The following is a 22396-nucleotide window of genomic DNA, read 5'->3' on the forward strand; positions in this document are numbered from 1 at the left end:
AGAGAATGTGAGATGTATTGGAATTTACATGAAAGTACTCCACAAATATGAAACAACATGAGTGCAACAGTATTTGTTGTGACATTAATTGTAATAATTATAAATATTGTAAATCTAAATGCTTACCCATGGGGAGCTGGTTGAATAGACTATCATACATCTATACAGTGGAATACTATTTAATCATAGAAAAGAATGAAGACAATTTCTGTGAACTGATACAAAACGATTTGCAGGAAAAACTCAGCAACAGTAGCACTATGAGCACACAGATCATGGTTTTAAAATACTATTCCCAGGCCAGGTACGGTGGCTGACTCCTGTAATCCCAGCATTTGGGGAGGCCCAGGCGGGAGGATTGCTTGAGCCCAGGAGTTCTAGCCCAGTCTGGACAACATAGTGAGATCCAGTCTCTACAAAAAATTAAAAATTAGCTAGGTGTGATGGTTTATGCCTGCAGTCCCAGCTACTTCAGAGGCTGAGGCAGGAGGATCACTTGAGCCCAAGAGATCAAGGCTGTAGTGAGCTGTGATCATGCCACTGCGCTCCAGCCTGGGCAACAAAGCGACACCTTTTGTTTTTCTCAGTAAGTGAGTAAGTAAACAAATAAATACATACCATTCCTCACTAAAATGAACCAGACCAGAGCTGAGACCAAACAAACAAAAATAGTGGGGTGAGAGGGGAAGCTCTTCAAGAATAATATGAACAAATAAATGTGGACGGCATGATTATTCTGCCTCCTCGAGTGTATTCAGGCAAGTCATCAGTAGATGATAAAATCTATTATTAGGTGAAAGGCCACTGAGGGGGAGCTTATTCACATGATCTGAAAGTTTCATCTCACATATTACTTAATTACAGAGGGAATGAGGTAGCTTTACAGTGGCAAGATCTGACATGCATCACCTTAACCAAATGATCAAATGTGGCATCACAGTGGGACAAGCAGACATTATGTGCATTGGACGTGATGTCCACAGCATCACCTCTGTAATCATCTTGTCCAAAAATAAAAAACTTTAACCTATATCTAATCACAAAGAAACAATCAGACAAATCCAGAACATGGAATATTCTACAAGACAGCTGATGTGGACTCTTAAAATGTCAGTGTCACGGCAGGCAAAATCCAGGGGGAAATGTAAGGGAAATTGAAGAGACAACCAAGAGAAACATGAACTTTAATTAGATCCTATATCAAGAAAAGAAAAATACTGCTATAAAGGACATTTTTGGGAAAATTAGGAAAATTGGAATATGGACTGCATGTTAAATGATACTAAATCAGTGTTACAATTTCCTAGGTGTGATAGTGTATTGGGTTATGAGGAGGATATTGTTGTTCCTAGAGAAACAAAGGGGAGAAGTGTCATAATGTCTGCAACTTACTTCGGGGAGAAAAAGAGTATGTGTGTGTATGTATGTAGGTATGTATAGAAAGAATGAAAGAAGGCAAATGTGGCAAAATGTTATTTATTGTAAATGATGAGTTTAGGTGAAAAATATAGTGTTGATTCTTTTAACTCGTTTTGTAGGATCAGAATTTTTCAACTTAAAAGAATTAGACAAAGAAATGAGAGAGAGAGAGAGAAAATGGGAACAGAGAAATTGGAGAAAAAGTCTTTCCTGTAGGGGCAAGTTTTCCTAGAAGGGCAGCAGAGAAATGGAGCTGTAGCTTGGGCAGGAGTGGGGAAGGATCTAGTGTCAAGAGGGCGTTTGTTCGTTTTTGTTTTTTTGATTGGCTATATGATAGCATGTTTGTTGTATTAATAATAAGAATGACTCAATGTGGGGGGGCAATGATGACAGAGGAAAGAGAGGGTACAATGTTAGAACAGTGCCCTTGAGTAGATGAAAAGGAATGGGACCTTGTGGCTGGGAGAGGCTGGCCTTAGGCCCTTGGGCTGTTCCTTCATAACAGAGGGGAAGATAGAAAATAGGAAAACAGGTAGAGAGTTGCCATATGTGATGGTGGAGCACAAGGAAGTGCTCTCCTGATTGTTTTTATTTTCTCTGTGTAAAGACAGTGAGAATGGAGAGGAGGATGGAGGTTTGAGGAGGAAGGATAAGATGTATAAAATTAGCCATCTAGGAGAGTAGGAGAGTGAATAGACTTGTGTAATGCAGTAGCAGCACTTAATGGTCTCCTTGAGGTTAGTAGTCGTATTAGCATTATGTGTTTTTACCAGCCTCATTCAACAACAGATACAGGTATGGAATAGGTGGAAAACTGGATTTAAGCAGGGTTGAGTTTTGCTAGGCAGTACAATGAAGGGAAAAGTGGCAAGGGAGTGGTTATAATGAGGGACCATGGACTGATATGGATGAGGAAAGAAGTAAGGCCGGGCGCGGTGTCTCATGCCTATAATCCCAGCACTTTGGGAGGCTGAGGCAGGTGGATCACCTGAGGTTGGGAGTTCGAGACCAGCCTGACTAACATGAAAAAACCCCATCTCTACTAAAAATTCAAAATTAGCCAACGTGGTGGTGCATGCCTGTAATCCCAGCTACTCGGGAGGCTGAGGCAGGAGAATTGCTTGAATCTGAGAGGCGGAGGTTGTGGTGAGCTGAGATCACATTGTACTCCAGCATGGGCAACAAGAGCGAAACTCTGTCTCAAAAAAAAAGAAAAAAATAAAAAAAGAAGAAAGTAAAGGATATGCGGTAGATGAAAAAATAGTAAACAAAAAACAAGCAAAAAATAAAAATAAAAAAACAAAGCATAGTAGGAGAGCAGGAAATGGTCCAGTAGAACAATGAGGCTTTTATTATTTTGAAGTATACTGGTTGGGTGCGGTGGCTCATGCCTGTAATCCCAGCACTTTGGGAGGCCGAGGCAAGTGGATCACCTGAGGTCAGGAATTCAAGACCAGCTTGGCCAACATGGCGAAACCCTGTCTCTACTAAAAATACAAAAATTAGCCGGGTGTGGTGGTATGCGCCTGTAATCCCAGCTACTCTGGAGGCTGAGGCAGAAGAATTGCTTGAACCTGGGAGGTGGAGTTTGCAGTGAGCCGAGATCACACCACTGCACTCCAGCCTGGGTGACAAAGCAAGACTCTGTCTCAAAAAAATAATAATAATAAAATAAAGTATACAATTAAGTGGTTTTTAGTGTATTTACAAAGTTGTACAGCCATCACCACTAATTCCAGAACATTTTCATCGTCCTGGGAAGAAACTCATACCTATTAGCAGTCATACGCTGTTCCTTCCTTTCTTCAGACCCTACCAACCACTAATCTACTTTGTTTCTATGAATTTGTCTATTCTGGACATTTCATATAAGTGGAACCATACAATATCGGGTCTTTCTGTGTCACTCAGCACAACATTTTCAAGATTCATCCATACCGTAGCGTGTATCAGCACTACCTTCCTTCTTATTACCAAATAATATTCCACTGTATGGATGTACCAATTTTGTTTATCCATTTATCAGTTGATAGGTGTTTGTGTTGTTTCTGCTTTTTGGCTATTATTAATAATGCTGCCAGGAACATTCATGTGCAAAGTTTTTTGTTTTTGTTTTTGTTTTTTGAGACAGAGTCTCACTGTTACCCAGGCTGGAGTGCAGTGGTGTGATCTCAACTCACTGCAACCTCCATTTCCTGGGTCAAACGGTTCTCATGCCTCAGCCTCCTGAGTAGCTAGGATTACAGGCGCACACCATCACACCCAGCTAATTTTTGTATTTTTAGCAGAAAAGGGGTTTCACCATGTTGGCCAGGCTGGTCTCGAACTCCTGACCTTAAGACATCTGCCCACCTTGGCCCCACAAAGTGCTAGGATTACACGTGTGAGCCACCACGCCCAGCAGGACATATATTATCAATTTGCAGTGATGATTTCAAACCAAATTTTGCCTAACTCTTTTTACATGCTATGCTACTCACTGAAACTCCATGGTCTTAAACATCTAAACTTTATTCATAGAATGGTAGCAGATGATGTCAGTGTTCCTTCTATATCCCCTCAGATCTCTTTTCCATTTTCTTGCACATGGATACTCCCAACATCCAGCAGATATGTCTGTGTTGGAGGGCTGCTCTTGGGCTGCTGGAGCAACTTTGCCTGCTTGAAGAGAAAGCCAAAAAGTACTTGGAAATTTACTTCCCACCAGCAGCTGTCCTTAACCAGTGACTCACTTCTCTTTGCCCTGGTTGGGACGGCATTTAGATTGGACCTACACTGTCCCAAATTCCCGATAAGCCTAAGCCAAAGTTACCCTTTCCTGAGTTCTCCACAGGGCTTTGCTTGATGTCTCACCCTTGCTTTGCTTCCTTGCCTTCTAATCTCAGAACCCACTGCCCTGTGGGTTTTCTTTGAGAACATTTCCCTGTAATTGACTTTCATACTGATGTTTGTTTTAGGGTCTGCTTCTGAAGCTTACTTTATACAAATCCAAGATGTTCAGCACATAGAAACAGAAAATTAGAAGGAAATAGGAATGTTTCTAGAGGCAGGCCCACCTACGGCAGTGAGAAGTGAGAGCTGATAACCATAGTAGCAAGGGAGGAAACAGAAGCACTATAGAAAGGCAAACATAAATAATGGAAAAACTACATCAATCTGGGGCTTAACTGTCCTTCATTTTTCAGTAGTCTCCGAGGTTATTACCATATACAGTGTAATAATCAGTGTTCATAGTGATGACTCTACATTACTAAGGAAAATTTATTTATTTATTTATTTATTTATTTATTTATTTTGAGACGGAGTCTTGCTCTGTTGCCCAGGCTGGAGTGCAGTGGCGCAGTTTCGGCTCACCTCAAGCTCCACCTCCCGGGTTGACGCTATTCTCCTGCCTCAGCCTCCCGAGTAGCTGGCACTACAGGCGCCCGCCACCACGCCCAGCTAATTTTTTTGTGTGTTTTTTAGTAAGAGACGGGGTTTCACTGTGTTAGCCAGGATGATCTCGATCTCCTGACCTCGTGATCTGCCCACCTCAGCCTCCCAAAGTGCTGGAATTACAGGCATAAGCCACCGTGCCCTGCCAAGAAAATTAAATTATATCCAGAAAAAAGGCGTATCCATGTATAATGCATTTTAAAAGCTTAGCTCAAAAATAATACGAGGGATTGAATACACATTTGACAGGTTCCTCACAACAGTCCACTGAAATGACAGTAAAAGAGTGAAGAAACTGTTTAATCCCATGAAAGCAAAAACAGTGCTAATAATGAAAGTTTGGAAAGTGGAACACTAAGTACCTGTTGTGAAGTTGGGGGTGGAAGGTGGCCCTGCCCAAGAGGTAAGTTTATTTGTACTTCAGAGCTCTGATAAAACAAAGTACCAAGCATCACTCAAGCCCAGGTACAGATAGGAGCTAAGTAGGGGAGAATTGGTTAAAAATCTCCTTAAGCCTGGGCAACATGGTGAAACCCTTTCTCTACAAAAAGTACAAAAATTAGCCAGGCATGGTGGAGTGTGCCTGTAGTCCCAGCTACTGGGGAATCTGAGGTGGGAGGATGGCTTGATCCCAGGAGGCGGAGGTTGCAGTTAGTGGAGGTTGCAGTTAGCCAAGATTGCCCCACTGCACTGCAGCCTGGGCAACAGAGTGAGACCCTGTCTCAAAAAAAAAAAAAGAAAATCTACTTAAGCTTTTAGACCTGCTCTACTCTGATAGAAGACTAGTGGTCTGTTCTCTAGAGCAGTTGAATGTGAAGCACTGTTGACTGAGGGATACCATGTCCAGATGAGAACAGAGCTGCAGTGTTTTCAAGAGGATTCATTAAAAGTCTATATACCAATCATAGAGACTTCTAGCTCCCTTCCTTAAGTAGCCAGACATTTCCCATCTCCCTTCCCACCCAACCCCAGTCTTCCAAGAAGGATAGGATTCCTTTCCTTGGAAAACCTGGAGAAAAACACTGTAAATAACTGGTTGGGATATCCTTATCTAATCAACCAGATCCCTGTGCACTCTGAGTGCGCAGAGAAACCTGAAACTTGACAAAGCTCAGTCTATGCCCACAGAATGTCTCATCATCTCTTTTAGTACTTTACTGTCAAATATGAATGGTCAGTCAAGAAACCAGACGTCTGAGAAAAACATTAACACAAACAGGAAAAAAGAAAGTAAATTGGAAAATACAAAATAGGGAGCAGATGAACACTTAAAAAAAAAACTTTCGTGTTTTCAAGAGAAATAAGAGATGTTGCATTCTATGACAGTAATGAGAGGCCCAAAGAAAATTCAGAGAAAAAGAGCTTTTGGGAAAAAAAAAATGAAAGTAGACATTTAAAATCCAGCAGGGGCTGGGCATGGTGGCTCACACCTGTAATCCTTTGGGAGCGCTTTGGGAGGCTGATTTGGCCGGATGACCTGAGGTCAGGCATTTGAGACCAGCCTGGCCAATATGGCAAAACCCCATCTCTGCTAAAAATGCAAAAATTAGCCAGGCGTGGTGGCAGGTGCCTGTAATCCCAGCTACTCGGGAGGCTGAGGCAGGGAGAATTGCTTGAACCCAGGAGGCAGAAGTTGCAGTCAGCCAAGATCACGTCACTACAGTCCAGCCTGGGCAACAGAGCAAGACTCCGTCTCAAAAAAAAAAAAAAAAAAATCCAGCAGGATCGGCCAGGCACCATGACTCACACCTATAATCCTAGTCCAAGGCAGGTGGATCACTTGAGGTCAGGAGTTCGAGACCAGCCTAGCCAACATTGTGAAACCCGTTCTCTGCTAACAAAAATTAGCTGTGCATGGTGGTGGGCACCTGTAATCCTGGCTACTTGGGAGGCTGAGGCACAAAAATTGCTTGAACTCAGGAGGCAGAGGTTTCAATGAGCCAAGATTGCATCATTGCACTCTAGCCTGGGCAACAAAGCGAGACTCTGGATACAGGACTGCCCACAAAGGACAATGGGAGAAAGGCCCATTTCTCACGTGAAGTGCTCATTTCAGAGTGCAAACAATCAGGGTTTGAACTCGATGCTTTTTTGTTGTTGTTGTTGTTTTTGAAACAGGGTCTTGCCCTGTCACCCAGGTTGCAGTACAGTGGCGCCATCACAGTTTACTGCAGCCTAGACCGCCCAGGGCCCAAGTGATCCTCCCACCTCAGCCGCCTAAGTAGCTGGGACTACAGGCCCGTGAAACTATGCCTGGCTAATTTTTCGTATTTTTTGTATGTGGTCTCACTTTGTTGCCCAGGCTGGTCTCAAACTCCTGAGCTCAAGTGATCCTCCCGTCTCAGCCTTCCAAAGTGCTGAGATTACAGGCATGAGCCACTGCGCCTGGCCCTTCATTTGTTTTTTGTTTTATCTCTTTCTCTCTATCCTCCCTTGTTTTGGAACCCTGTTTTTTTAATCTGTTTTCCATTTGTCCCTTTTTCCTCCTCACAAAACAGCTCCTATGATTACCCACTAATAAAGGACAGGTCACTTTAAGAAAGAAAAAGGAGAGAGGGAGAGAAAAAGAGAGAAAGAGACTGGGCACAGTGGATCACGCCTGTAATCCCAGCACTTTGGGAGGCTGAGGTGGGCCAACTACTTGAACTCAGGAGTTCAGGAGACCAGCCTGGGCAACATGATGAACACCCCCAACTCCCGGGTCTCTACAAAAAATACAAAAATTAGCCAGACGTGGTGCTGTACAACTCGAAGTCCCAGCTACTTGGAAGGCTGAGATGGGAGGATGGCTTGAGCCTGGGAGGCAGAGGTTGTAGTAAGCCGAGGTTTCATCACTGCCTCCAGCCTAGGCGACAGAACCAGACCCTGTATCAAAAAAGAAAAAAAGAAAGACGGAGGAAAGAAGGAAGGGAGGAAGAAAGGAAGGGGAAGGAGACTGAAACAAAGTGAAATAGTCCAAATAGGTCATCTCTGGGTGCCAGGAATACTGATGTTTTTTTTTATTTTTTGGACATTTCTACTAAAAACTTTTCTACAATGACCTGTTAATTTTATAACTAGGGAAATAGTTATTTAAAAAAAGAGGCTGGGCGCGGTGGCTCACGCCTATAATCCCAGCACTTTGGGAGGCCAAGGCAGGCGGATCACAAGGTCAGGAGATTGAGACCATCCTGGCTAACACAGTGAAACCCCGTTTCTACTAAAAATACAAAAAATTAGCCAGGAGCGGTGCGGGCGCCTGTAGTCCCAGCTACTCAGGAGGCTGAGGCAGAAGAATGGCGTGAACCCGGGGGGCGGAGCTTGCAGTGAGTCGAGATCGTGCCACTGCACTCCAGCCTGGGCGACAGAGTGAGACTCCGTCTCAAAAAAAAAAAAAAAAAGAAAACATGGCTGGGCACGGTGGCTCACGCCTGTAATCCCAGCACTTTGATAGGCCAAGGCAGGTAGATCACAAGCTCAGGATTTCAAGACCAGCCTGGCCAAGATGGTTAAACCCCGTCTCTATTAAAAATACAAAAAAATTAGCTGGGCGTGGTAGTGGGTACCTGTAGTCCCAGGTACTCAGGAGGCTGAGGCAGAGAACTGCTTGAACGCGGGAGGTGGAGATTGCAGTGAGCCGAGATCACGCCACTGCACTCCAGCCTGGGCCACAGAGCGAGACTCCATCTCAAAGAAAAAAAAATTCCTTTCTTGTACAACTTTTTGTAATTCTCTGGAGCTAATAAATTCTTTTTTTTTTTTCCCCCTCTGGTATTTGCTGTCAGTCACTTCTTTATAGAGAACCCTGACTGGGAATCAGTGGACGAGAAACAGGTTCTGATAGGTGGGGGTACTTTATGACACAGATTTTTTCTTCCAGTTTCTCCAAATATCATCTTCTGAAAGGGATAAAAGTTATATAAAACCAATTTTAAGGTCATTATTAAAAGAGCACCTTACTGAAAAGGGTGGCATCATTCACATATATACTTCTTCAATTCAAAATCATTTTTTTCTGTTGCAGCGTTCCTAGAATCCCATGGGCCTTTGCCATGACGGAAGTATGTGGCATGATTCTGTGCTATATTTGGCTCCTGGTTCTTCTTCTTCACAAGCACAGGTACCTCATTACTCCATTAAAATACTGAAAATATTTTAATTGTTGTATCAATACCATAAAATCTTATCTTTCTCTTTGCATTTCCTTGTTAATTTCCTTCTCTGGTCATTGTGACATAGTTATTAACGAAGGATTTTGAGTTTGATCAGTAAGAGTCAGCCTAAGATAATATCTACATATTTAGTAATAATCCTGAATGCATTTTGCAAGGAAAGATCAGAGATGCCCTCTGCCTGATGATGCTCATCTCTGATCTAAAAAAAGGTAAGAGGCCTGGCGCGGTGGCTCATGCCTGTAATCCCAGCACTTTGGGAGGCCAAGGCGGGTGGATCACCTGGGGTTAGGAGTTTGAGACCAGCCTGACCAACATGGAGAAATCCTGTCTCTACTAAAAATACAAAATTAGCTGGGTGTGGTAGCGTATGCCTGTAATCCCAGCTACTCAGGAGGCTGAGGCAGGAGAATCGCTTGAACCCTTGGGTCGGAGGTTGCAGTGAGCTGAGATCCCGCCATTGCACTCCAGCCTGGGCAAGAAGAGTGAAACTCCATCTCAAAAAAAAAAAAAGAAAGAAAGAAAGATAAGAAAACCTTATCTTTCTTTAGAAACTAACTGGAAATGTTACTTTCTGTAGAAGGATAGAAACTCTTCCAAGGACATTCTTTGGTCACATGTTTAGATGGAAGAAATTTTCTCTGCTTGGTGGAGGCCCATTAAAAAAGAGATTATTGGCTGGGTGTAGTGGCTCACGCCTGTAATCCCAGCACTTTGGGAGTACAAGGCGGTCGGATCACGAGGTCAGGAGATCGAGACCATCCTGGCTAACACGGTAAACCCTGTCTCTACTAAAAATACAAAATTAGCTGGGCATGGTGGCAGGTACTTGTAGTCCCAGCTACTTGGGAGACTGAGACTGGAGAATGGCGTGAACCCGGGAGGCGGAGCTTTGCACTCCACTGCACTCCAGCCTGGGCGACAGAGCGAGACTTCATCTCAACAACAACAAAAAATGATTCACCAGGCACAATGGCACATGCCTGTAACCCTAGCACTTTGAGAGACTGAGGCAAGAGGATTGCTTGAACCCAGGTGTTCGAGACCAGCCTGGGAAACATGGGGAGACCCTGTCTCTACAAAAAATTTAAAGATTAACCAGGTGTGGTGGCACATGCCTATAGTCCCAGCTTCTCAGGAGGCTGAGGTGGGAGGATTGTTTGAGCCCAGGAGGTCAGGGTTGCAGTGAGCTGAGATTGTGCCGCCGTACTCCAGTCTGGGTGACAGAGCCAGACCCTGTCTCCAAAAAAAAAAAAAGATTATTTTGCACAACATGTACATATATACTTCTTCTTCACATATATACTTCACATACATACTTCTGGTTTACTTCAGATGGTATAGGAAGTTGCTAAATGGGAAAGTGCTTCTTGGTACTTTCACCAAAAAATATAGAGGAAAGAATTTATTTACTTTAATTTTATTTATTTTTACTGCTTCTTGTGGAGCAGGGCTAACTCACAGGCAGTGTACCCAGAGTCAGCAAGGAATAATTTTTTTAATTAAAAAAAGGAGGCCTGGGGGGCTCCTTTCCTAGTTTAATGGGCAGGAAGAATTAGTGGATTTAAGTAAAAAAACAAGGCATTGTAAGCAAAAAATTTAAAGACAAAATTAGTAGATATTGCCTAAGAGCTCCTGAGGGGGTTAAAAAAATTATAGATATGTGAGCTTTTGAGATTGTTTAAAGAAAAAAAATTGTAGCTTCTGCTGTCCATTGTTTTTGGAACACTGGAGAGAGGAGCAAGGGTAGTTGCCTGAGATTTTGACCTTTCTCATCACCAGGAAGTGCTTGAGGTAAACCACAGTGATGAGCTTTAGGTCCTAAGTAGCAGTTATTTCAGTGTTCTGAAGGTGGAAAGAAAGGTCGGTGGTTACTATTCTTATCACACTTTTAGGCCACATTGAGCCTCATTCTCTCCCATTTTGTCCTGTTTTGTAGCAATATTTTAAATTCTGGATTGCTTAAAACCAGAGTTGGTTTTAAAATGTGTGTATCATTGCTGCTTTCTGGTTAACTTTGCCTCACAAGATCTCATGAATTTGAATTTATCTACTCTTCAAAACTGGAGTTTACCTTCCAGGAAACCTTGGTAGGTTTAATAAAGCATAGAGGTAACCTGTTAAATCCAAGTGTTAATGTTTACTTAGTCAAAGAAAGTGTTTCTCAAAGTGTTTGTACCACTTTCATTAGAATCACCTGGGTGCTTGTTAAAATGCAGATTCCTAGGCTCCATCCCAGGAGTGCACATAATGCTTGAAACATACCTAGCCTTGTGTTCAGTGCTTTTTCTGAGGGTGGAAGGATCATTTCAAAAATATGTGATACATGGTCCCTGTCCTCAGGAATCTTAGTCTAACAGTACTAGTGTCACAGTACAGTTCATGATTACCCAAGTGACAGTTATTCAGAATTTTTGTTTGATATATACTTGATATAAAAAATTTTTTTAACTTAGTATTTTATAGCTTAAGAGAAGTTAGAATGAGTATTCGATAGCTACTATCATTAACCAATTTACAATGGGTTTTTTTTTTGTTTTGTTTGAGATAGAGTCTTGCTCTGTCACCTAGGCTAGATAGAGTGCAGTGATATATCATGGCTTACTGCATCCTTGACCTCCTGAGCTCAATCAGTCCTCTTGCCTCAGGCTAGAACTGCAGGTACACACCAACACGCCTGACTAATTTTTTGTAGACACCGTCTTACTGTGTTGCCCAGGCTGGTCTCACGCAATCCTCCTTCCTGCCTTGGTCTCCCAAAGTTCTGGGATTATAGACATGAGCCACTGCACCTAGCCTTCAGTTATTAATGAGCAAAAAATTCCCTAGAATCACAGGTGTTTAACTTTACCTCCTTTTTTTTTGTTTTTTATTTTTATTTTTTGAAGCATGTCTCATTCTGTAACCCAGGCTAAAGTGCAGTGGCACAATCATAGCTCGCTGCAGCCTCCAACTCCGAGACCCAAGCAACTCTCCCGCCTCAGCCTCTCAGGTAGCTGGGATCACAGGTGTGCACCACCACATCCAGCTCATTTTTAAATTATTTGTAGAGATGAGATCTGGCTATGTTGCCCAAGCTGTTGTCAAACAAACTTTTGAACTCAAGCAATCCTCCCACCTTGGCCTCCCAAAGTGCTGCAATTACAAGCACGAGCCACCACCCCCAGCCAACTTTATCTCATAAATAATTTATGAGCAATTTTCAGTAATAGGACTAACACCAGGCTTAGTTGTCTTCTGTCTTGTATAACTCTTTTACTTTCTCTTAGCCATATTTTCTTTTTTCCTTTTTTGAGATGGAGTTTCGCTGTTGTTGCCCAGGCTGGAGTGCAATGGCGCAATCTTGGCTCACTGCATCCTCCACCTCCCTGGTTCAAGTGATTCTCCTGCCTCAGCCTCTCAACTAGCTGGGATTACAGGCATGCGCCACCATGCCTGGACTCTTAGCCATATTTTCTTATCATTGAAATGATGCTTTTAGAATCTAATTTAGGTCTGTATTGTTCATTATGGCAAAATTTAAATTAACTAAAATGAAATAAAATTTAAAACTTCAATTCCTCAGTCATACTGGCCACATTTCAAGTCCTTAAGATCCACATGGTATATAAATAGCTTCTTGGCCAGTATATTGAACATTTCCATCATTGTAGAGAATTCTATTGGACAATGATGCTTTTGATGGTCTTTAAGATTTCTCTCCTCTTCAAAGAGTCTAGTGATTTTTCTGTTTGCTCTTCCTTGAAATAAATATTTGATACCTGGGGTTTTTTGGTTTGTTTTCTTCTGATCTTTCCCCGTTTTTGGTTGATCTGTTTACAGGTCAATACTTCTGCGAAGGCTCTGTAGTCTGATGGGAACTGTATTCTTGCTTCGCTGCTTTACCATGTTTGTGACCTCCCTCTCCGTGCCAGGACAACACCTGCAGTGTACTGGAAAGGTAGCCTGCTACCTTCTTTTTCATTCTTGTTCTTGGTGGGTTGATGGCACACTATATGCAATAGGGCTAACATTTTGCTTATAGTATTAAAATGTGCTTTTTAGTATCTGCAATGTCTACAAAAAAATATATAGAAATAATTTGGTAAAAGTCTTAAGCCAGATTCTACCTCCCTATTATTTCTGTTTAAACTTGTTCTATGTTATGGAGCTATAGAAAACAAGTTTCTTTCCGCTGGGCATGGTGACTCATGCCTGTAATCCCAGCACTTTGGGAGGCTGAGGCGGGTGGATCACGAGGTCAGGAGTTCAAGACCAGCCTAGCTAAGATGGTGAAACCCCGTCTCTACTAAAAATACAAAAATTAGCTGGGTGTGGTTGTGGGCACTTGTAATCCCAGCTACTTGGGAGGCTGAGGCAGAGAATTACTTGAACCCGGGAGGCGGAGGTTGCAGTGAGCCGAGATTGTGCCACTGTACTCCAGCCTGGGCGACAGAGCGAGACTCCATCTCAAAAAAAAGAAAAGAAAAGAAAAGAAATTTATTTTGGCTGGGCGCAGTGGCTCATGCCTGTAATCCCAGCACTTTGGGAGGCCAAGGGGGGTGGATCACGAGGTCAGGATTTTGAGATAGCCTGGCCAAGATGGTGAAACACCATCTGTACTAAAAATACAAAAATTAGCCAGGCTCAGTGGTGGACGCCTGTAATCCCAGCTACTCGGGAGACTGAGGCAGGAGAATTGCTTGAACCTGAGAGGTGGAGGTTGTAGTGAACTGAGATCACGCCACTGCACTGTAGCCTGGGCAACATAGCAAGACTCTGTCTAAGAAAGAAAGAGAGATAGAGAGAGAGATAGAAAAGAAAGGAAGAAAGGAAAGAAAGAAAGAAAATTTTCTTTCAATTATCATTTTCCTTTTCCCACCATCCTCAGCATTTTCAAAGTTTCTCATATAGCATGCTCTGGTTCCTTCACTGTCCTCCTCACTCCTTTAAAAATGTTGCCGGCCAGGCGCTGTGTCTACGCCTGTAATCCCAGCACTTTGGGAGGCTGAGGCGGGTGGATCACCTGAGGTCAGGAGTTAAAGACCCAGCCTGGCCAACATGGTGCAATCTACTAAAAACACCAAAAATTACCTGGGCGTGGTGCCAGGCACCTATAATCCCAGGTACTCGGAAGGCTGAGGCATGAGAAACACTTGAACCCAGGAGGCGGAGGTTGCAGTGAGCCAAGATGGCACCATTGTACTCCAGCCTGGGCAACAAGAGTGAATCTGCGTCTCAAAAAAAAAAAAAAAAAGAAAGAAAAAAAAGTTACAGTTTGACGACATACTCATCACTCTAAACTTTACTCTTTCTGAGATAAACAAATAATGGCTGACTTTTGGTTTTCATTTTATTCTTTGTGGCTTTGTTTTGGTTTACTATAGACATCTCCTGGTTAAACAGAATAAATTATGCAGATGGAGACAAAATAAGACTCTGAAAATTGCCTGTACTTTATGTACAAAATTGGGTAAAATCTATATACAAATTTGCAAATAATTTTGTCCAAATTATATACAAATTTGGACAAAAGAACCCTACTTTTCTAGGCCTCTGTGCTTTAATTCTGTGTTTTCACATATTCAAATAAATGTATGTGTTAACACCTTTGTAGTTATTTTAATGTTGTTTGTAACAGCATTCAAGTTCACTTCTTGTGCTGCAATATCATAGCTGAAATGCCAACAAGGGAAGATTAAGCAGCCAAACGAGATCAAGAGCTAAAAATATACTCCTGAGCTGAAGGGTGACAAAACTTTCTCCTGATATTAGGAAGGCTTAGACTGACCAGTAAGAAAGGGGGAAGGGTTGATATGACACAGGATTTCATGTAAAGGAAATGTTTTATTTTTAAGGTAAAAGCTGTTTTGAGGTCTTTTTTTCTTTTTCCAAAAAGGAAAAGTAATTTTTTCAAATTATAAATTATATTTTATTATAAAAATTCAAATTATATAGAAATGTATATATTAAAAAGTAAAAATTTACCTGATTCTTTTTTGCCCCACCCTATAAATAATACAGTTAACAGTTGTGTGTATAGCCACACAGACCATTTTTAAGCATACTTACACACTCGTATAAGTTGTTTGTTTGTTTGTTTGTTTGTTTGTTGAGGTGGAATCTTTCCCAGTTGCCCAGGCTGGAGTAGTGTGGTGCAATCTTTGCTCACTGCAACCTCCACCTCCCAGGTTCAAACCATTCTCCTGCCTCAGCCTCCCGAGTAGCTGGGACCACCACACCTGACTGTTTTTTGTATTTTTAGTAGAGAGGGGGTTTCTCCATGTTGGCCAGGCTGGTCTCGAACCCCTGACCTCAGGTGATACACCCACTTCGGCCTCCCAAAGTGTTGGGATTATAGGTGTGAGACAGTGCCTGGTCTTCATGTAAGTTTTTATAGATACTTTTTAAACAAGACAGGATTATATTGCAAACATTGTTCTGTAGCCTAGTTTTCTTTTTCTTTTTCTTTTTTTGAGATGGAGTCTTGCTCTGTCACCCAGGCTGGAGCAGTGGCGCGATCTCTGCTCACTGCAAGCTCTGCCTCCCAGGTTCACACCATTCTCCTGCCTCAGCCTCCTGAGTAGCTGGGACTACAGGCACCAGCCACCACGCCCGGCTAATTTTTTTGTGTTTTTAGAAGAGACAGGGTTTCACCGTGTTAGCCAGGATGGTCTCGATCTCCTGACCTCGTGGTCTGCCCGCCTTGGCCTCCCAAAGTGCTGTGATTACAGGCGTGAGCCACCGCACCCAGCCTCTTTAGCCTATTTTTCATTTAATAGTATGTTGTTTACTTTTTTCTAAAAGGAACTACATCTTTTTAACAGTAGTCCATTGTGGATACCAGGTTCCAAATGATGTACATTTTGATTGTTTCAAAATTTTACTATTTATAAACAGTGCTATAGTAAACATTCTTGTACATTGTACTTTTGCACTTAGTTATCTCTTAAGATAAATTATTGAAAGTAAAATTACAGAATTAAAGGACACGCACATTGAAAAATATGATATGGGCTGGACGAGGTCGCTCATGCCTGTAATCCCAGCACTTTGGGAGTCAGAGGTGGGCGGATCACTTGAGGCCAGGAGTTCAAGACCAGACTGGCCAACATGATGAAACCCCATCTTTACTAAAAATACAAATAATTAGTTGGGCATGGTGGCAGGCACCTGGAGGCTGAAGCAGGAGAATCGCTTGAACCTGGGAGGCAGAGGTTGCAATGAACTGAGATCACATCACTGCACTCCAGCCTGGGTGACAGGGCGAGACTCCATCTCAAAAAAAAAAAAAAAAAAAAAAAGTGATATATATTGCTAAAATACACACTTGAAAAGATGAGTTTTTCACTACTGCCAACATGTATGCATGTCAGCTTTCTTACCCTCTTGCCAGCACTGCCATTCTGATTGATGAAAGATAATATCTGATGCTTTTATGGTCTTATTTTTTTATATTTTACAACTTTAATTTATTTTGAATTTGTTTCTGTGCATGGTGTGCACAGTTTCTCCAAAATAGTATGCTGTGTACATGGTGTGAAGAGTTTCACCCAAATAGTATTCTAGTTGATTAGGGGAGATTTTATTTTATTTTAGTCATTGGTTTTTTAAGACAGATTCTCGCTTTGTTGCCCAGGCTGGAGTACAGTGGCATGATCATAGCTCACTGTCAGCCTCAAATTCCTGGTCTCAAGCAATCCTCCTGCCTCAGCCTCCTGAGTAGCTGGGACCACAGGCATACACCACCACACCCCAGCTAAATTTTTTTTTTTTTTTTTTTGAGATGGAGTCTTTCTCTGTCGCCCAGGCTAGAGTGCAGTGGCGCGATCTCGGCCTACTGCAACCTCTGCCTCCTGGGTTCAAGGGATTCTCCTGTCTCAGCCTCCTAAGTAACTGGGATCACAGGCGCCCGCCACCATACCCGGCTAATTTTTATATTTTCAGTAGAGGCAGAGTTTTACCATCTTGGCCAGGCTGGTCTTGAACTCCTGACCTCATGATCCACCCACCTCAGCCTCCCAAAGTGCTGGGATTACAGGCGTGAGCCACCACGCCTGGCCTGATTTTAATTTTTTTTTCCTAGAGACAGGATTTCACTTTGCTGTCCAGGCTGGTCTTGAACTCCTGACTTCAAGTGTTCTTCCCATCTCAAATTCCCAAAGTGTTGGGATTACAGGCATGAGCCACCACGCCCAGCCAGGACAGATTTTAAAGAATAAAAATATAGGCTGGGCACAGTGGCTCACGCCTGTAATCCCAGCACTTTGGGAGACCAAGGCGGGTGGATCACGAGGTCAGGAGATCGAGACCATCCTAGCTAACACGGTGAAACCCTGTCTCTACTAAAAATACAAAAAAATTAGCCGGGCATGGTGGCGAGCACCCAGCTACTTGGGAGGCTGGGGCAGGGGAATGGCGTGAACCTAGGAGGCAGCGGAGCTTGCAGTGAGCAGAGATCGCGTCACTGCACTCCAGCCTGGGTGACAGAGCGAGACTCCGTCTCAAAAAAAAGAAAAATATAAGCTTATTACACTGAAAAGAGAAAATTTTCCATAGCTAAGGGATTTAATTGTAGGACAGCCGCTGAGGAGAGGGATATATGTGCATAGGGCTGCAACATATGCTGCAAAAATAAATTAGATACCATCCCTCTATGGTATAAACAGCCCTTTTTCTGTCTCTAATGACTGTTTTTATCAGTTGGTTATATATAGATATTTCTCCTCCAATCTGACCTAAATACTGTTAATTGCTTTGAATTATAATATAACCTACTTACTGACCCGTATTATTTGCAGCAATTGTTATAAATAGAAAGTTAAAGTGATAGTAACTTGAAATCAAATCCCTTACAGTGAATTCCATAAGGTACTTTCATTATAATAAATTAATTGCTTGAAATTGCATTCCCAGAAGTAAGGGGTTTGAGAACAGAACCAAGAACATGTCTATTTTTGAAATTTAGAAACACTTAATGCATATTTCTACACCTTCTCTTAAAACATCCTCTTCATTCTGCTCTGTTGTGTTTCAGTTTTTGTTTTTCTGGAAGAATATATGGGACATTTAAGATGGGAAAGGATGGAGAGGCACCTTTTGACTGGCATCACTAGTTTCCTATCCTTGGTTGAATCATTTTCCTAGCAGTCCCTTCTCTTTATTTACTACGTGATTTTTTACTTTCTCAAGAGTAATATCTCTAAGCCCATGTTCATAGCGATCACGGAAGAACCAAACCCATGTGTATTCTCTTTCTCTCTCTCTAACAGTAAATTCTTCTTCCTCTCTTTCCCTCAAATGAGGCAGAAAGGGAAAGCTGGGTAGTGTATAATCAGCAGGTGAGATTCCTAATGAGATTGTGTTTCTATGAAGTTGTTTATTTTGGTCATATTTGATAGAATCTTGAAGACAGGGCTTTGGAATTGGGCTCCCTGGGTTCACATCCTGCCTATGTTATTTACTAGCTATGTGACCTTTCTAAGCCAGTTTCCTCATCTGTACAATTAAATCACTTCATAGGATTGCTGTGGAAATTAAATGCAATAACACATAATGCACTTAGCAGCACGCCTTGCACATAGTAAATGCACATAAAATTTTAGCACCTTTTTGTACCATTATTATATTATTATTAAATTGTATTATTATTATTATATTAGTATGCTGGGTTTTTTTGTTTGTTTGTTTGTTTGTTTGTTTGAGATGGAGTTTTGCTTTTGCTGCCCAGGCTGGAGTACAATGCCACGATCTCCGCTCACCACAACCTCCCCCTCCCGGGTTCAAGAGATTTTCCTGCCTCAGTCTTGAGTAGCTGGGATTACAGGCATGTGCCACCACACCTGGCTAATTTTTGTACTTTTAGTAGAGATGGGTTCCACCATGTTGGTCAGGCTGGTCTCGAACTCCCGACCTCAGGTGATCCATCCGCCTCAGCCTCTCAAAGTGCTGGGATTATAGGCGTGAGCCACCGTCCCCGGCAGTATGCCTTTTTTTTTTTTAAAGTAGTGACTGCCCCTCTTTTGTAAAGCGGCTATCACTCAAAGTCTTCCTCAAAATGGATTGCTCTTTTAGGCGTATATGTGGGAGTTGGGATTAGGTTTGGCTGTTGATAACTGGAAATTCAAAGTGGCTATGGTTTAGTAAACACACAATGCTTTATTCTCTCTCAAAAAAGAGTCTGAAGGTAGGTACACCAGGTCTGGTATGATAATTTTATGAAGTCATCTGAAAAAACCCCATCATTCTTCTGTCTTTCTGGTCTGCTATCACAATACTTGGCTTGTAGCCTCAAAGCCACTTTGTGGTCCAAGATGGTTGCTGGAGTTTCACCTCCAGTTGAATGAGTCTGAGTTGTAGACTAAAAGAAGGGAAGGTAGAAAGTTAGAAAAGACTTCCTCAAAACTGTTGTCTCTTACCTTGATAAGTAGCCTTCCCAGAAACCCTTAACACTTCTACTTAGATCTTATTGTACAGAACTTAGTCATGTGGCCACACCTAGCTACAAGGGAGGTTGGGAAAGGCAATATTGTGGCTGAATTCATTGCTGCCTCAATATATTTGGGATTCTGTTACCAGTGAAGAAGGGGAGAGTGGATGTTGAAAGGTAGACATTGATCTCTGTCTGTCATAGCCTATGTCTTACTGGCAAGAATAGCCAAGCAAATACTACTGTGATATTGGATTAAAAACTTTGAGATGTTTTTGTGTTATAGAGAACTTTTTATTATAAAGGAACTCCTAGTAAAGGAGTTCATGTTACAGTGATTTCATTTATTTACTTATTTTTAATTAATTAATTTTTTTTAGACACACTCTTACTCTGTCACCCAGGCTGGAGTGCAGTGGCGCGATCTTGGCTCCCTGCAGCCTCTGCCTCCCAGGTTCAAGTGATTCTCCTGCCTCGGCCTCCTGAGTAGCTGGGATTACAGGCACGCGCCACCACGCCTGGCTAATTTTTGTATTTTTAGTAGAGATGGGATTTCGCCATGTTAGCCAGGCTGATCTTGAACTCCTGATTTCAGGTGATCTGCCCACCTCAGCCTCCCAAAGTGCTGGGATTACAGGCGTGAGCCACTGCACCCAGCCTGATTTCATTTAATTACCAAAATATTTCTGAGTACAGCCAAGCTTTACCCACCCAGTCTTGAAGTCTGCCTGGAATTCATTAGACTGAGGACCTAACTGCTTTGGCTTAGATCTTATTTCTAAGTTATTCAGCATTTGAATTTCAATGGGAATGGATGTTGGGAAGTTCCCACCTCCCTAAGCATTTGAAGCACTAATTCTTAACTTTTCTTTATAGATATATGGCAGTGTATGGGAGAAATTACATCGAGCCTTTGCCATTTGGAGTGGCTTTGGTATGACCCTGACTGGCGTTCACACATGTGGAGATTACATGTTTAGTGGCCACACAGTCGTCCTAACTATGCTGAATTTCTTTGTCACTGAATGTAAGTATCTTTTTAGTGCTTCTATGCATATTAGATAACTAGCTGCAGTGAAGGCTGTGGGGAGGGTGTCAGATCCTGTGAAGAATGGCAAAACAGCCTGATCTGAGAAACATGTGACTGAGCAGCATTGGAAGGAATGTAGCTTTAAAATGATCTTTCTGTCCTTTTCCTAGATACACCAAGAAGCTGGAATTTCTTGCACACTTTATCCTGGGTTCTCAACCTCTTTGGAATCTTCTTCATCTTGGCTGCCCATGAACATTATTCCATTGATGTGTTTATTGCTTTTTATATAACAACAAGACTCTTTTTGTACTACCATACTCTGGCCAATACCAGAGCATATCAGCAGAGTAGGAGAGCAAGGATTTGGTTTCCCATGTTCTCTTTTTTTGAATGCAATGTTAATGGCACAGTTCCTAATGAATATTGTTGGCCATTTTCAAAACCAGCAATAATGAAAAGACTAATTGGATGAAGACTATCTTTCTAATGAATTTGTGACTAAATATATAATAGTTGTTGAAAATGAGTAACTTTGCATTCTCCCCCTAGGTTGTTCCTAGATGCCTGGCTTATGTGTTGACAAAGTAAAGTTTTCTGTTCTGAGCAAAGTTATGATTATAAAAAGCAAGCAAGAACAATCAAGAGTCTTTATGTAGCTGTTTGAACAGAAAGCTTAAGTAGATGTTTTCTGCCCCTTCTCCTTAGGAAGACTTAATGTTGTGATTGAAGTTAGGCTGTACCCTTACCTGTTGAGTATTTGCTTATTGAACTTTAAACAAGTCAACTTGAGCAGTTTGCTGATTGAGGAATTTTCATTGATTTCCAGTAAGGCTCTAGTCAAGAAATAATATGTTTTGAAGCTACTTATTATCTTTAGAAGAAGAAACCCTACCAAGTGATCAGTACTTGTTCTTTGGACTAATCTCTGTGTCAGTTTAAAAATATGCCACGCTGGACATGATCTGTTTTACTGACAGTTTTTGCCTTCTGAACCATCTTTTATGTATACTGAGCATACCAGGATGCCTGAAATAAGAGGAGAATGAAAGAGGCCATAGATGACGTGACAGAGTACTGGCTAGGATGCCATTGGTCTCCTCATTAATGCAAATGTAGAGCTAGCATTTTTCACCAAAGATGCAACAAAAGATGCAGTGCCTGTTTTGTTCTGAGGGTTCAGTGTAACCATCAGTAAGTATTCATGAGGGAAAAATGGCTGCATCCATAAAAATAAATGGACTTAATGTTAGTAGTATAGGTACCCAGAATAACTCTGTGCTATAGTAGATGACAGTCCAATTTTATGCTTTTTTCCAAATAGGAGTGTTTTACCAGATGTTAGATAAAGTTCTTTTGTCGTTAAGTAGGGAGGTATGCATGCAAAGAATTGTTTTCTCCTGAAAAGAAACTTATAGCACGCAAAATACAACTTTTTGGTTTTTGAAATTTATCATTCTTGGCCGTTGGAAGTAAACAGTCTCAGACATACTTGGATATGAAAAAGTGTTGTTTTTTACTTTTAAATATAATGGTGTATATACCTTCTTTGTATTTAGTCTTAATTTGGCAGTCAGGAAGTGATATAACTTAGCTGCTATTTACAACACTAGAAATATAGTACTTTAAGTAATTTCACCTCTGTGACAACATTTGTTACTTTATTTTTAATGATTTTTTACAATAGTTATGACAGCAGGATGGTTATGGAATAATAATTAGGTTTTACATTCCATTTTAAAACAAAAACTTAGAAAAGGTGCTGGCATTCTGAGGCCTAAAATTAGGCCGCTTATTAGAAGCTTGCTCCTTTGTTATCTGGGTGAAATATTTTATTTTTGCACTTTGAGTCATATTTCCACCCCTGTATAAGCTACATAGAAGCCCAAATGAATTGGGTAGGAAAGGAAATTATGCAAACAAGTCTCAGCTAGTGCTGAAGGACCCCAATTT

At 41.7% G+C, this 22396-nt stretch overlaps 1 protein-coding gene across 2 annotated transcripts in view; it reads left to right on the forward strand.

Moving 5' to 3' along the window:
• The window catches only part of SAMD8 (sterile alpha motif domain containing 8), a 66068-nt gene extending 44119 nt beyond the window's left edge, over positions 1 to 21949 (forward strand). For both annotated transcript variants that reach the window (XM_009214597.2, XM_009214598.3), the window contains exons 3-6: positions 8858 to 8953; positions 12828 to 12945; positions 20290 to 20440; positions 20614 to 21949. In XM_009214597.2, coding sequence (XP_009212861.1) covers positions 8858 to 8953; positions 12828 to 12945; positions 20290 to 20440; positions 20614 to 20918 — 670 coding nt within the window. In that variant the 3' untranslated portion in view covers positions 20919 to 21949. The remainder of the gene's footprint in view (positions 1 to 8857; positions 8954 to 12827; positions 12946 to 20289; positions 20441 to 20613) is intronic.
• Positions 21950 to 22396: the final 447 nt, after the last annotated feature.

This window comes from Papio anubis, chromosome 11 (genome assembly GCF_008728515.1).
Source record: "Papio anubis isolate 15944 chromosome 11, Panubis1.0, whole genome shotgun sequence".
Classification (NCBI taxonomy): Eukaryota; Metazoa; Chordata; class Mammalia; order Primates; family Cercopithecidae; genus Papio; species Papio anubis.